This window comes from Poecilia formosa, unplaced genomic scaffold (genome assembly GCF_000485575.1).
Source record: "Poecilia formosa unplaced genomic scaffold, Poecilia_formosa-5.1.2 Scaffold486, whole genome shotgun sequence".
Classification (NCBI taxonomy): domain Eukaryota; kingdom Metazoa; phylum Chordata; class Actinopteri; order Cyprinodontiformes; family Poeciliidae; genus Poecilia; species Poecilia formosa.
In genome coordinates this window covers 25,902-42,738 of record NW_006800425.1, presented here as the reverse complement: position 1 = coordinate 42,738, position 16,837 = coordinate 25,902, and the positions used below count along the sequence as shown (strand labels likewise).

At 37.0% G+C, this 16,837-nt stretch overlaps 1 protein-coding gene and 1 pseudogene across 1 annotated transcript in view; both read right to left on the bottom strand.

Moving 5' to 3' along the window:
• Positions 1-1,665: 1,665 nt before the first annotated feature.
• LOC107833958 (neuroligin-4, X-linked pseudogene) lies at positions 1,666-7,949 on the bottom strand (annotated as a pseudogene).
• A 2,506-nt stretch (positions 7,950-10,455) lies between these two features.
• The window catches only part of LOC103156551 (neuroligin-4, X-linked-like), a 28,083-nt gene continuing 21,701 nt past the window's right edge, over positions 10,456-16,837 (bottom strand). Inside the window, exons 8-9 of the mRNA XM_016664443.1 lie at positions 16,046-16,655; positions 10,456-13,945 (exon numbers count right to left, since the gene is read on the bottom strand). Of these exons, the coding sequence (XP_016519929.1) occupies positions 13,538-13,945; positions 16,046-16,655 (1,018 nt within the window). The 3' untranslated portion in view covers positions 10,456-13,537. The remainder of the gene's footprint in view (positions 13,946-16,045; positions 16,656-16,837) is intronic.

Here is a 16,837-nt window from a genome sequence, read left to right as displayed (position 1 = left end):
AAGAAACATCTAAACAGACAAACTAACAAAAGTGCTTCTGTTTCTAATTGACCTTTGACTTGCCTGCTGCGGAGGTAATAGTTGCCAAGATATACAAAGCAAGAGTGTGTTCAGTTCTGAACCATTCCTAACAGGCCTTGACATTAAGCAAAGGAACACCTGGTCATGGATTCAACTCATGCATTCTGACATGCTGCCTTCCACAAATCAAATTAAGTGGAGTTAATGGGATTAGAGGAGGGACACAATGTAGGAGACATCAATCTGGTCTGGAAGTCAGCCATGAGTTTAGTTTGTTGACATCTAACAAGGTCTGCTTGGCCAGCTGACAGTTGGTGATGGTTCATTATGATTTACATTTGTGTCTACTAATTGCCTCTGTAGTAGTGACTTCAGTCAGACGCAGTTCAATCCTATCCAATCTCAGGTAGAGCTTTACATTATTTTTGACTTTAATCATCATCACATTTTCAGTGTCTGCACAGTATTGCAAAGAAGTGCAATATGAGTCTATTTAAATATATGTGAAGAGCTGTGCTTTCAAGCTAGTTTGCTCCACATATTTGACCAGTCGCGTTCATTCTGACCATCTTTCTACAATGTTTACAGTAATAAAGAAAACAGTGAAGCACCTGTACTAATGGATTCAGCGCCTCCTAGTTAAGTGTTTACACCTGTTTGCAGCGTTCCACTATTTGTTGAACCATTGCCGTGCATTTGCACCTGTCAGCCACAGTAGTGAACTGTGTTGAAGCAGCATGCTGATGCTGACCTGCAGGGACTTTATTTGGAAATAAATATCTGTCTAAGAAACACAAATAGGACAGACTGCTGTGCCCTAGATATCATTAATTAGCAAGTGTAAAGCCTATGGACAGCAGGTGTTACATTAATGCACAGTTAAGCTAATACATGAGCTATGCTTATATGCGTAGTATTGATTTTCTTAACTTTAAAGAAGTATCAGACTGTGATATTTCCTCAGTGGGGCATCCTTAGAAACGTAAAGCTAAATGTAAACATTAGTGGGTATTTGATATAAATAGTTGTGTAATAAACATACCACAGTCAGTTCATAGCATCAAAAGATCAAAAATCTCAAGGTGGGGAGAATCTTTTCACTGGTACAAATATGATGGCTATGTGTGAAATGGAATAAATATTTAAATATTTTTATGCAGAATGTGGGATTAAACTAAATAAATATTCTGCTTTTAGATTTGCTGATGACATCAATGAATTTATGTGACATCAATGAATTTATGTTTATGGAAAGAATAAATACGTTTTCAGACTTATTCTGAATTCTATTTTGTTGGACAGAATAGTTTTGTTTTTCTTTTAATTTTTGATTAAAGGATGTCCATTTTTGTGGACTTAGATGTGAATTTCATGTTGGCATAGGCCACAGTTATATTACCAACCTCAATGTTCATCCACAAACAACACATGACCATAAGCTTCTTGTTACATTGCCCATATGTTATTGATCTGCTACTTGCATTATACTCTGAAGATTTTCTAAGTGCTATAAATAAAAGAACCATCAACGTTACATAAAGAAAATGCCCACAGCAAATTAATTTTAAAGTAAGCAATATCTAATTTAAACAGTGCCATACATATTAAAACAGGGACAGTAAAAATGTAAAATGCACAAAAAAATTGTAAAATACTGATATTTTTATTTTTCAAAAATGCAGCAGAAATGTTTTAGGCTCGTCACACGCCATCCGTCTGCTGAGACGGCAAACCCATAAGAAGAAACAGATATTCATCCAAACATCCTTTAAATATTGTTTTTGTATCGTTTTGAAAAAGTTTTTTGTTCGCCACAAAGTTTTCAGCAATTTTAAATTTTTCACATATTCGGTTAACAAGTGACTAAAAAAAACTCTGAGGAAAACTGATGAGGAAGTTACTTAGGATGAGCAGAGATTATATAGGTCTCAATGTGACAAAGCTGCTTGTGGTCACACATGTTAAGGCTGGGAAGGAGAAGGGATGGAAGGACCAGACTAAAGTTGGATGAAGGAAAAGGGCTGGGAAACAAATGCAGAATAATACATAAATGCTGCAAATCTTTTGCTCGGGCACTTGGTTGAGTTACTGGATTTGAAGTCATTACGGGTCCTATGATCATTTTGGTTAACTGGAGCACAGCAAAAGCCTTTTATGTGGTCTCCATGGGAGCTCTTTATGTTAAATACTTTACTTATGCATGGAAATTGTTTGTAATGGATTTGAGAAATGCTTGATCTCTATTGCTAATGACTAAGACCAGTAACAACCATAAAGCCCTCCTACACTCACAGTGAAGTCAACAACAAAAACCTCAGTATTGTCAATATGTCCACAAGATGATGGTCAGAATTTCAGAGATAGGTTTGTTTTAATCCAACATTTTTAATTAAAAAAAATGATCCTGTTTGAGGATATTAAGGCTTAGGAAGCAGCATGTTTGGAGCCTTGTTTTCCTACAGTGTTACGTTGCTCTCATTATAACCCAGAGCTACTTTATCTTCACCTCATTAATCAAAGCTTGCTCCAAACCAAGGTCGCGGAAAGTAAACCCAACTTCAAGCTGTAAAAAATTGATTTTAGAGAAGTTTTTTTAATCAGGGCCAGGATTTTTTGCCAGCACCAGGTAGTTTAATCAGGGGAACAACTTGGAAAAACAGCGGCTCTTCGCGAAGTGTAAATATCAAGGGCACGGTGCCTTTCAGAAGCATTTGTAAATTTTTATGTTAAAACCAAAAACTTTAAAATACTTTACTATAACATTTCAACACAAAGTTGTTCAAAATTGCAAAATGGAAGACAATTTATGAATTAATTTTAATTTTTCTTTCAAAAAACAACTGCAGATCCACATTTACTCTGGCACCTTCAAGTAAAATCTAATGTGCAAACTTCACCTAAACCAAGAAATAGTGCAAAGACGGCATTGATCTGAGATGCAGCCAATGGCAATATGTAAGCTGATATGTAATATATAATTGCATCAAATCAGATCAATGCGTTAAAATGACCCAGTCAAAGTCCAGATGTAAATCCAATTGAGAATCTGTGGACTTAAAACCTAACAGTTAATGGTTCATCAAATTTGAGCTCTTTTTTAAAGAAATATGGATAAAACTAATTCTTTAAAACAACAGAAAGTTTCTATTTGTGCAAAGCTGACAATGACAAAAGATTTACAGCTGTAAATGCATCAAAAGTTGACAAATCTTCCACTTTCCAATGATGTACTACTCTGTAAAATAATTTTTAAAAAGTTTGTGGTTGTAACATGAAAAAAAGTGAAGAAGTTTCATAGATTCAATTACTTTTTAAGGATCTTATACAAGAAAAAATGCCTCATTGAGTTTTTTAGACATTACGTAAAATTCTGGGCCACTTTAATCATCACCATCTGTCTGTCTTTCAAAAACCTCATTATGAGTTGGGGTTCAGAAAAGAAAATCATGTCAGAACAATCAAGGACAACGGGATAAAGGGTCAAAGGGTTAATGTTTTTTTCTTTTTTTTTTTTTGGCTGGTGCTTAATCATCAAACCAATATTGCATTATCTACACAGTACTAGCTCATTGATCAATGTTGAAAGAAAAAAATGGCAGGATGATGTGAAAATATTCTATAGTTCAGCTGCTGAACAAGTATCTATATGGTCACATAGGTAAAAAAAAAAAACATCTCTAAAATGATTCTGCATAGCAAATGTAGCTTTTATATCAACGTACTGTGTAAATACTACAGCAGGTGAGATGGAAAGACAACCAGCCTTGCTTTAGGACATCTATACAATAATATATTAATATCTGAAATGAAAGCAATAATGTGGTTAAATAAGTCATGTTTTAATGCAAGTAGCAGGTAAATGCTATAAATCATAATATATCTGTATCTTTCCATTCTATTTACAAGAGTTTGACACATCGCTGGTTAGAGTGACTCTTCAGGGAGTCTGGCAACGCTTCAGAGGCCCGTTCTTCTTCTGAATCTAACCTCTGTCTCTTGGCATACTTTCCATGTTGTTTTTTTATATCTCTATCCTCTTTCCTGGCTGTCAAATCTCACTCAACAAAATCTTTATCTCCCTTACAATCAATTTTTTTTCCTTCGATTGATATAGTTTTTTTAATCCCTCTCTTGTAAATCTTTTTTTACAACCATCCCTTGCTTTTTTCTTTTCTTTTCTTTCCATCTTAGCTTAGTTGGATCCTTGGCAGATAGGGCCTTTGATCTATTTTAATGGAAAAAAAAAATGCTACATTCACATTTTAACAGGTTGTTCAAGTTGACATCAGCAGTCTGTGTGTGGTACTTCTCCACTCGTTTCTACATCTGCATCTGATATCCTCGCTCCCAGGACAGTCACTCAGGTGTGGTAGTAGAGAGCCAGAACTGACCTGCGCATCCTTTATCTTCCTCCTCAGGTGTAGAAAAAGCTGATTTAAAATCCAGAGCAGGTCTTGACATATTGGGTTGCACAGAGTTGTGTCTCTGGGGAACCCAGTTTAACTGCAGTTACCCAACATGCAACACACAGACACGTGCACACACACGTCTGCTTTCTCATTCTGAAAGAAGTCTCTCTGTGGTTCAATCTGTAACAATCCTGCAGGGTAATTATTAGAGGTATTTCAGTCTGTTTTATGCATGTGTGTGAATATGCGTGTGTATGTGTGTGTGCGTGTGTTGGATTGTGAGCTGTAGATCTGTGTGTTTGTCAGTGTCTGGCTGCGGTTATACGCGTGTGGTGGAGTGTGTGTGCGTGGAGATGTGTGTGTGGGGCAAGTGTGTATTACTATACGGGCTATGGTGTGTGTATCCCTGGTGAGGGTGGCCCATCCTCATCCCAGCCACCGATCCTGGTGTCATTGGGGTCATTGGTGTTGCAGGAGTAACAGGGTGTGAGCCCGGGGTCACTGGCAGCGAGCCCGGGGTCAGGGAGGTCATGAGGGGAACGTCATCTGGAGAGCGGCGCAAGGTCAGGGTATAATCAGGTGGACAGGTGAGCCGCACAGTGTCCAGCGTGCTGTAAATGTCCTGGGTGTCCAAACCGTCCAGGGCATCAAGCGTGTCCAAAGTGTGATGGTGGTGGGCGTTGTTCCGCTCGTCCGCTGACGCTACATCACACTCGAGCTGCTTCACCTGAAACATGAATGGCAGGAAAGTAAGCACAATGAAGATAAAGAAAAAAATGAATGAATTTTAGAGATTTGTTTTTACAACATTTTCAGTAATAAATGCAGAGTCAGTCAGCGTACGGTGCCAACTGATGGAAATAATTTTAGGCTTTTGACGACAGAACAATGGTTCAACTTCAATGAACCTTAAAAATAAAAATAATTTGCTCAAGTTTGATATTAATGCTATTTTTTATTATTTATATTTATTAATCAGAAAATGAAGGGGCGCATTAGTAAAAATATAATGAGAGAACGCTGCTACGTATCATCTTGGCAAACCAGATTATGATTATTTAACCATTTCATTTTTTTATCCAAACACCAAAACACTAAAAGGGATCAAATTAAATATGTATCTTTTTCCAATTCAAAGTAGATTGCTGAAATGGTAAATATGATAATCAGATATTTATCTTGATTCGTATCTGCTAAGTCACCTTAATGATTTTGCTGGAAATGTATTAATTTTCAAATTCAAATAAATATTAGCCTAGCAAATCTTTATTTATAAGATAACTTATAAATTAACTGGCACTACAAAAGAATTGACAGGAATGAGTATTAGTCATAAATTTATGAAAAATAATTTTGTTTTTAGAGGCCCGTTTTAATGCTTGTTCTTCCTCTTACATAATTTTAAAGACATTTGAAGCTCACAATTAGCTGCCATTGAGATTTATTCATCTCTAAAAATATCAATAGTGAGGACATCACATTATTAGTTCATATTAGCTCCTATGTTATGGTGCGTTCACAAATTGAAAACAATAATTGGATTTTTGTATCTACTGAGCACTAAGCCAGCCAGTAAAGAGGAAAAAAACTATTCTTATTTCATTAGCAGTTTTGCAATTGGTCCATCCATTCAAGCGACATTAGATGTCCTTCGGTCACTTCATATAAGCTCTGCTATTAATCAAATGAACAAACACACACTGTATCTTAATATCACTGGTTTACAGACTATAAAACTTAAAAAGTTATTCCAGCAATGCCTAAATTGCATCTGAAACCTGTTAATTAGCATATCAGTCCTCAACTCAAACATGGATCACAATGCTGTGTGTAAAAAAGGGTTTTTATGTTTTTTTTTCTTACATAATATATAAAAAAAACACTTTTTAAATAACAGAACAGACTGTCTAAGCAGCTGTGATGCTGAGCAATACAGTTGAATTGCAAATTATTAGAAATTGTCTGGCATAAAAAGTATGTAAAATGCGTCACTCAACCAAAACACAGCAAATACAGTTGAAACATTCAGTGAATGAATTGGAGGCAATTTTCCGCAATTCAAGCCATTGTACATCCACACACGTGCACCCATCCGAACGCTCTCGCTCATTTTCATACTGATAATATCCTCTGATGACAGGCTGTGAGTCAGAAGAGAGATCTGCCTGCAGCTGTGCTTCCGGCAGGCCAAGAGTTTAGTAAATCTTTCCTCACAGCCTCAACCGACTTAATGTCAGCGCTTGACTAGTTCTGTATAACTTTTGTTGCTATTAAAGTGCCGTCAAACTCATTAATTCACACACAAAGAGTTGAGTTATTTATTTAGCACAAATAAATAACTTTATGCTGTCAGGGCAGATGTTTGGTAATTTTAGCCAACAACCTGGGTCACATTTTTTGACCCAGTGTTTGGATTGGACAAAGGACTAGAATTATGTTACTTTTAGCTAACAGCTGTTTAATTTTTGCCTTTTCTTCAAGATATTATTTCCACTTTATTCTCATTGTCATAATTTTTACATTGATCACAAAACAGAAGTTAAACTTTTTCTTTTAATAGAGTTTCAACAGAGTTTAATAAAGTTTTAATCGACTTTATGTGGTTGATTTTTTTACTGGTTGGATAATTTATAAATGTAATCCACTTATTTAAGCAGACTTTAACTAAACCCACACCTCAACATTAGTTATTTGTTGCTCTAACAATTTTTGTGGAAAACCTAACACAGGAATCTATATCAAACTCATAACACAGCCGGTTAAATTAGATCAGCTTTGAGAAGGCGCACATGGGCCTATTCTAGAAATGGACAGAAGATTACTCACCTGTAATGACATCAGCCCCTCCCCCTGCAGGTGGGCCGCAACATCTGCAGGAGTTATGTCTCTTCTAGGGGGAGGCAGCGGACGTGGTCTTCTATGCTCAAGACGTCTTTTGTCTTTCTTATAAAGCAGAGCCGCGAATGCAAGAATATTGAGAAACAGCAGCGATGCTCCGACTGCTATCGTAACTGAGAGTTCAGTCGAGTAGTCCTCATTTGGGATCCGAACTCCACTTTCCCCTCCGTCCTGGCCCAAAGCGGACTCCGGAGGCTGTGGCGTTCCCCCTTGCGAACTTGGATGACGTGTGCTTATAGGAGGCCAACCTTTGGATAGACGCTTGGTGTAGGAATAAGGCGTATCGTCTTGTGGAGAGGGACTGTGCGTGAAGGAGGAAACAGACTGCAAGAGTTCATTAACATGATGCAAGTGAGGAACGAGCTGGAGCCAGAAGGAGATCTTGGTGGCGCGGTAGTGGTCTCTGACACGCGGCTTGAGGCCGATGTGGAGGTACAGTTGCTCTTTGGGGGTGTATTTAGACCAAGCAACTTCTTCAAAGCGATTGGGCTTTGTGTGGATGAACTTGGTGTCTTGAGGAACTGGCTGGTTTGGATCCCTGAAAGAAGGAAAAATACTGACAGGTAAATCATTGTGAGAACATTCAAAGTGAGCTTTTTCAGTTTTAAGAATTAAAATGTCTCATTTTAAATTTGCTGAATTATTTCTTGAATTAAGGGCTAGTATGCTATCTGGTGTGTCAGAAGCTTCCAACCTTAACTTTCCTTAATTGTCTTCCCTTTGAAAATGACTTTGTCATAAATTTTGCCATAAAGTAATAATAACAACTTTAGGGCAGCATTGATTACTATAACTTAAGTAATATTTAATGATGATCATTCTGGCGTTGAGAAACTTTTTCTTTTATTTTCTCAAGTTTTTCCTAAGTCAGCAGCAAGCTAGGAGCCGATCAGCATTTTCTGATCTTATAATTCTTTCTAGTGAAATGTTCTCCAATATTGATTTTATTTTCTTAAAAAAAACATACTTCTGGGGAATATTAAAGGCATCCCATGTTCTTCTTTGTATGTACAACTGTTTACTCAGTGAAAAGGTAAAAGTTAATGCTTCNTTTTTTTCCCCTCTCTCTACTACAAGTCCGAGCAGATATATCACTTTCTATTAACATAAAATGTTCATTTATTGAGGGAGGAGTGAAATCCAAGACAACCTGCTTTTATGTCAAGAAAGGACCACCCGACTCACCCACCCACCAACAATACCATTTGCCTCATGGACCACAATTTAGCTCTGATTGATCAATCTCAGTAGCAAAGCTCAGGCTTGTTAACTTGATAACCAGCCTGACAACATGGAGTAAATAAAAATCTCAAAAAGTAACACATTATTAAAACGAATTAAACAACATATGGGGGGAAAAAAGGCAAAGCCCTTGACATCTATTAGTCTGGAAAGGCTTAAAAAGTCACTTGGAACAACAACAAACCACCGTGAGGTCTGTTATCTACAAATGGAGAAAACACATAAGAAACATCTAAACAGACAAACTAACAAAAGTGCTTCTGTTTCTAATTGACCTTTGACTTGCCTGCTGCGGAGGTAATAGTTGCCAAGATATACAAAGCAAGAGTGTGTTCAGTTCTGAACCATTCCTAACAGGCCTTGACATTAAGCAAAGGAACACCTGGTCATGGATTCAACTCATGCATTCTGACATGCTGCCTTCCACAAATCAAATTAAGTGGAGTTAATAGGATTAGAGGAGGGACACAATGTAGGAGACATCAATCTGGTCTGGAAGTCAGCCATGAGTTTAGTTTGTTGACATCTAACAAGGTCTGCTTGGCCAGCTGACAGTTGGTGATGGTTCATTATGATTTACATTTGTGTCTACTAATTGCCTCTGTAGTAGTGACTTCAGTCAGACGCAGTTCAATCCTATCCAATCTCAGGTAGAGCTTTACATTATTTTTGACTTTAATCATCATCACATTTTCAGTGTCTGCACAGTATTGCAAAGAAGTGCAATATGAGTCTATTTAAATATATGTGAAGAGCTGTGCTTTCAAGCTAGTTTGCTCCACATATTTGACCAACATTCATTCTGATCATCTTTCTACAATGCTTACAGTAATAAAGAAAACAGTGAAGCACCTGTACTAATGGATTCAGCGCCTCCTAGTTAAGTGTTTACACCTGTTTGCAGCGTTCCACTATTTGTTGAACCATTGCCGTGCATTTGCACCTGTCAGCCACAGTAGTGAACTGTGTTGAAGCAGCATGCTGATGCTGACCTGCAGGGACTTTATTTGGAAATAAATATCTGTCTAAGAAACACAAATAGGACAGACTGCTGTGCCCTAGATATCATTAATTAGCAAGTGTAAAGCCTATGGACAGCAGGTGTTACATTAATGCACAGTTAAGCTAATACATGAGCTATGCTTATATGCGTAGTATTGATTTTCTTAACTTTAAAGAAGTATCAGACTGTGATATTTCCTCAGTGGGGCGTCCTTAGAAATGTAAAGCTAAATGTAAACATTAGTGGGTATTTGATATAAATAGTTGTGTAATAAACATACCACAGTCAGTTCATAGCATCAAAAGATCAAAAATCTCAAGGTGGGGAGAATCTTTTCACTGGTACAAATATGATGGCTATGTTTGAAATGGAATAAATATTTAAATATTTTTATGCAGAATGTGGGATTAAACTAAATAAATATTCTGCTTTTAGATTTGCTGATGACATCAATGAATTTATGTGACATCAATGAATTTATGTTTATGGAAAGAATAAATACGTTTTCAGACTTATTCTGAATTCTATTTTGTTGGACAGAATAGTTTTGTTTTTCTTTTAATTTTTGATTAAAGGATGTCCATTTTTGTGGACTTAGATGTGAATTTCATGTTGGCATAGGCCACAGTTATATTACCAACCTCAATGTTCATCCACAAACAACACATGACCATAAGCTTCTTGTTACATTGCCCATATGTTATTGATCTGCTACTTGCATTATACTCTGAAGATTTTCTAAGTGCTATAAATAAAAGAACCATCAACGTTACATAAAGAAAATGCCCACAGCAAATTAATTTTAAAGTAAGCAATATCTAATTTAAACAGTGCCATACATATTAAAACAGGGACAGTAAAAATGTAAAATGCACAAAAAAATTGTAAAATACTGATATTTTTATTTTTCAAAAATGCAGCAGAAATGTTTTAGGCTCGTCACACGCCATCCGTCTGCTGAGACGGCAAACCCATAAGAAGAAACAGATATTCATCCAAACATCCTTTAAATATTGTTTTTGTATCGTTTTGAAAAAGTTTTTTGTTCGCCACAAAGTTTTCAGCAATTTTAAATTTTTCACATATTCGGTTAACAAGTGACTAAAAAAAACTCTGAGGAAAACTGATGAGGAAGTTACTTAGGATGAGCAGAGATTATATAGGTCTCAATGTGACAAAGCTGCTTGTGGTCACACATGTTAAGGCTGGGAAGGAGAAGGGATGGAAGGACCAGACTAAAGTTGGATGAAGGAAAAGGGCTGGGAAACAAATGCAGAATAATACATAAATGCTGCAAATCTTTTGCTCGGGCACTTGGTTGAGTTACTGGATTTGAAGTCATTACGGGTCCTATGATCATTTTGGTTAACTGGAGCACAGCAAAAGCCTTTTATGTGGTCTCCATGGGAGCTCTTTATGTTAAATACTTTACTTATGCATGGAAATTGTTTGTAATGGATTTGAGAAATGCTTGATCTCTATTGCTAATGACTAAGACCAGTAACAACCATAAAGCCCTCCTACACTCACAGTGAAGTCAACAACAAAAACCTCAGTATTGTCAATATGTCCACAAGATGATGGTCAGAATTTCAGAGATAGGTTTGTTTTAATCCAACATTTTTAATTAAAAAAAATGATCCTGTTTGAGGATATTAAGGCTTAGGAAGCAGCATGTTTGGAGCCTTGTTTTCCTACAGTGTTACGTTGCTCTCATTATAACCCAGAGCTACTTTATCTTCACCTCATTAATCAAAGCTTGCTCCAAACCAAGGTCGCGGAAAGTAAACCCAACTTCAAGCTGTAAAAAATTGATTTTAGAGAAGTTTTTTTAATCAGGGCCAGGATTTTTTGCCAGCACCAGGTAGTTTAATCAGGGGAACAACTTGGAAAAACAGCGGCTCTTCGCGAAGTGTAAATATCAAGGGCACGGTGCCTTTCAGAAGCATTTGTAAATTTTTATGTTAAAACCAAAAACTTTAAAATACTTTACTATAACATTTCAACACAAAGTTGTTCAAAATTGCAAAATGGAAGACAATTTATGAATTAATTTTAATTTTTCTTTCAAAAAACAACTGCAGATCCACATTTACTCTGGCACCTTCAAGTAAAATCTAATGTGCAAACTTCACCTAAACCAAGAAATAGTGCAAAGACGGCATTGATCTGAGATGCAGCCAATGGCAATATGTAAGCTGATATGTAATATATAATTGCATCAAATCAGATCAATGCGTTAAAATGACCCAGTCAAAGTCCAGATGTAAATCCAATTGAGAATCTGTGGACTTAAAACCTAACAGTTAATGGTTCATCAAATTTGAGCTCTTTTTTAAAGAAATATGGATAAAACTAATTCTTTAAAACAACAGAAAGTTTCTATTTGTGCAAAGCTGACAATGACAAAAGATTTACAGCTGTAAATGCATCAAAAGTTGACAAATCTTCCACTTTCCAATGATGTACTACTCTGTAAAATAATTTTTAAAAAGTTTGTGGTTGTAACATGAAAAAAAGTGAAGAAGTTTCATAGATTCAATTACTTTTTAAGGATCTTATACAAGAAAAAATGCCTCATTGAGTTTTTTAGACATTACGTAAAATTCTGGGCCACTTTAATCATCACCATCTGTCTGTCTTTCAAAAACCTCATTATGAGTTGGGGTTCAGAAAAGAAAATCATGTCAGAACAATCAAGGACAACGGGATAAAGGGTCAAAGGGTTAATGTTTTTTTCTTTTTTTTTTTTTGGCTGGTGCTTAATCATCAAACCAATATTGCATTATCTACACAGTACTAGCTCATTGATCAATGTTGAAAGAAAAAAATGGCAGGATGATGTGAAAATATTCTATAGTTCAGCTGCTGAACAAGTATCTATATGGTCACATAGGTAAAAAAAAAAAACATCTCTAAAATGATTCTGCATAGCAAATGTAGCTTTTATATCAACGTACTGTGTAAATACTACAGCAGGTGAGATGGAAAGACAACCAGCCTTGCTTTAGGACATCTATACAATAATATATTAATATCTGAAATGAAAGCAATAATGTGGTTAAATAAGTCATGTTTTAATGCAAGTAGCAGGTAAATGCTATAAATCATAATATATCTGTATCTTTCCATTCTATTTACAAGAGTTTGACACATCGCTGGTTAGAGTGACTCTTCAGGGAGTCTGGCAACGCTTCAGAGGCCCGTTCTTCTTCTGAATCTAACCTCTGTCTCTTGGCATACTTTCCATGTTGTTTTTTTATATCTCTATCCTCTTTCCTGGCTGTCAAATCTCACTCAACAAAATCTTTATCTCCCTTACAATCAATTTTTTTTCCTTCGATTGATATAGTTTTTTTAATCCCTCTCTTGTAAATCTTTTTTTACAACCATCCCTTGCTTTTTTCTTTTCTTTTCTTTCCATCTTAGCTTAGTTGGATCCTTGGCAGATAGGGCCTTTGATCTATTTTAATGGAAAAAAAATGCTACATTCACATTTTAACAGGTTGTTCAAGTTGACATCAGCAGTCTGTGTGTGGTACTTCTCCACTCGTTTCTACATCTGCATCTGATATCCTCGCTCCCAGGACAGTCACTCAGGTGTGGTAGTAGAGAGCCAGAACTGACCCGCGCAATCTTTATCTTCCTCCTCAGGTGTAGAAAAAGCTGATTTAAAATCCAGAGCAGGTCTTGACATATTGGGTTGCACAGAGTTGTGTCTCTGGGGAACCCAGTTTAACTGCAGTTACCCAACATGCAACACACAGACACGTGCACACACACGTCTGCTTTCTCATTCTGAAAGAAGTCTCTCTGTGGTTCAATCTGTAACAATCCTGCAGGGTAATTATTAGAGGTATTTCAGTCTGTTTTATGCATGTGTGTGAATATGCGTGTGTATGTGTGTGTGCGTGTGTTGGATTGTGAGCTGTAGATCTGTGTGTTTGTCAGTGTCTGGCTGCGGTTATACGCGTGTGGTGGAGTGTGTGTGCGTGGAGATGTGTGTGTGGGGCAAGTGTGTATTACTATACGGGCTATGGTGTGTGTATCCCTGGTGAGGGTGGCCCATCCTCATCCCAGCCACCGATCCTGGTGTCATTGGGGTCATTGGTGTTGCAGGAGTAACAGGGTGTGAGCCCGGGGTCACTGGCAGCGAGCCCGGGGTCAGGGAGGTCATGAGGGGAACGTCATCTGGAGAGCGGCGCAAGGTCAGGGTATAATCAGGTGGACAGGTGAGCCGCACAGTGTCCAGCGTGCTGTAAATGTCCTGGGTGTCCAAACCGTCCAGGGCATCAAGCGTGTCCAAAGTGTGATGGTGGTGGGCGTTGTTCCGCTCGTCCGCTGACGCTACATCACACTCGAGCTGCTTCACCTGAAACATGAATGGCAGGAAAGTAAGCACAATGAAGATAAAGAAAAAAATGAATGAATTTTAGAGATTTGTTTTTACAACATTTTCAGTAATAAATGCAGAGTCAGTCAGCGTACGGTGCCAACTGATGGAAATAATTTTAGGCTTTTGACGACAGAACAATGGTTCAACTTCAATGAACCTTAAAAATAAAAATAATTTGCTCAAGTTTGATATTAATGCTATTTTTTATTATTTATATTTATTAATCAGAAAATGAAGGGGCGCATTAGTAAAAATATAATGAGAGAACGCTGCTACGTATCATCTTGGCAAACCAGATTATGATTATTTAACCATTTCATTTTTTTATCCAAACACCAAAACACTAAAAGGGATCAAATTAAATATGTATCTTTTTCCAATTCAAAGTAGATTGCTGAAATGGTAAATATGATAATCAGATATTTATCTTGATTCGTATCTGCTAAGTCACCTTAATGATTTTGCTGGAAATGTATTAATTTTCAAATTCAAATAAATATTAGCCTAGCAAATCTTTATTTATAAGATAACTTATAAATTAACTGGCACTACAAAAGAATTGACAGGAATGAGTATTAGTCATAAATTTATGAAAAATAATTTTGTTTTTAGAGGCCCGTTTTAATGCTTGTTCTTCCTCTTACATAATTTTAAAGACATTTGAAGCTCACAATTAGCTGCCATTGAGATTTATTCATCTCTAAAAATATCAATAGTGAGGACATCACATTATTAGTTCATATTAGCTCCTATGTTATGGTGCGTTCACAAATTGAAAACAATAATTGGATTTTTGTATCTACTGAGCACTAAGCCAGCCAGTAAAGAGGAAAAAAACTATTCTTATTTCATTAGCAGTTTTGCAATTGGTCCATCCATTCAAGCGACATTAGATGTCCTTCGGTCACTTCATATAAGCTCTGCTATTAATCAAATGAACAAACACACACTGTATCTTAATATCACTGGTTTACAGACTATAAAACTTAAAAAGTTATTCCAGCAATGCCTAAATTGCATCTGAAACCTGTTAATTAGCATATCAGTCCTCAACTCAAACATGGATCACAATGCTGTGTGTAAAAAAGGGTTTTTATGTTTTTTTTTCTTACATAATATATAAAAAAAACACTTTTTAAATAACAGAACAGACTGTCTAAGCAGCTGTGATGCTGAGCAATACAGTTGAATTGCAAATTATTAGAAATTGTCTGGCATAAAAAGTATGTAAAATGCGTCACTCAACCAAAACACAGCAAATACAGTTGAAACATTCAGTGAATGAATTGGAGGCAATTTTCCGCAATTCAAGCCATTGTACATCCACACACGTGCACCCATCCGAACGCTCTCGCTCATTTTCATACTGATAATATCCTCTGATGACAGGCTGTGAGTCAGAAGAGAGATCTGCCTGCAGCTGTGCTTCCGGCAGGCCAAGAGTTTAGTAAATCTTTCCTCACAGCCTCAACCGACTTAATGTCAGCGCTTGACTAGTTCTGTATAACTTTTGTTGCTATTAAAGTGCTGTCAAACTCATTAATTAACACACAAAGAGTTGAGTTATTTATTTAGCACAAATAAATAACTTTATGCTGTCAGGGCAGATGTTTAGTACTTTTAGCGAAACACTGGGTCAAAAAATGTGACCCAGGTTGTTGGATTGGACAAAGGACTAGAATTATGTTACTTTTAGCTAACAGCTGTTTAATTTTTGCTTTTTCTTCAAGATATTATGTCCACTTTATTCTCATTGTCATTATTTTTTACATTGATCACAAAACCGAAGTTAAACTTTTTCTTTTAATAGAGTTTTAACAGAGTTTAATAAAGTTTTAATCGACTTTATGTGGTTGATTTTTTTACTGGTTGGATAATTTATAAATGTAATCCACTTATTTAAGCAGAATTTAACTAAACCCACACCTCAACATTAGTTATTTGTTGCTCTAACAATTTTTGTGGAAAACCTAACACAGGAATCTATATCAAACTCATAACACAGCCAGTTAAATTAGATCAGCTTTGAGAAGGCGCACATGGGCCTATTCTAGAAATGGACAGAAGATTACTCACCTGTAATGACATCAGCCCCTCCCCCTGCAGGTGGGCCGCAACATCTGCAGGAGTTATGTCTCTTCTAGGGGGAGGCAGCGGACGTGGTCTTCTATGCTCAAGACGTCTTTTGTCTTTCTTATAAAGCAGAGCCGCGAATGCAAGAATATTGAGAAACAGCAGCGATGCTCCGACTGCTATCGTAACTGAGAGTTCAGTCGAGTAGTCCTCATTTGGGATCCGAACTCCACTTTCCCCTCCGTCCTGGCCCAAAGCGGACTCCGGAGGCTGTGGCGTTCCCCCTTGCGAACTTGGATGACGTGTGCTTATAGGAGGCCAACCTTTGGATAGACGCTTGGTGTAGGAATAAGGCGTATCGTCTTGTGGAGAGGGACTGTGCGTGAAGGAGGAAACAGACTGCAAGAGTTCATTAACATGATGCAAGTGAGGAACGAGCTGGAGCCAGAAGGAGATCTTGGTGGCGCGGTAGTGGTCTCTGACACGCGGCTTGAGGCCGATGTGGAGGTACAGTTGCTCTTTGGGGGTGTATTTAGACCAAGCAACTTCTTCAAAGCGATTGGGCTTTGTGTGGATGAACTTGGTGTCTTGAGGAACTGGCTGGTTTGGATCCCTGAAAGAAGGAAAAATACTGACAGGTAAATCATTGTGAGAACATTCAAAGTGAGCTTTTTCAGTTTTAAGAATTAAAATGTCTCATTTTAAATTTGCTGAATTATTTCTTGAATTAAGCGCTAGTATGCTATCTGGTGTGTCAGAAGCTTCCAACCTTAACTTTCCTTAATTGTCTTCCCT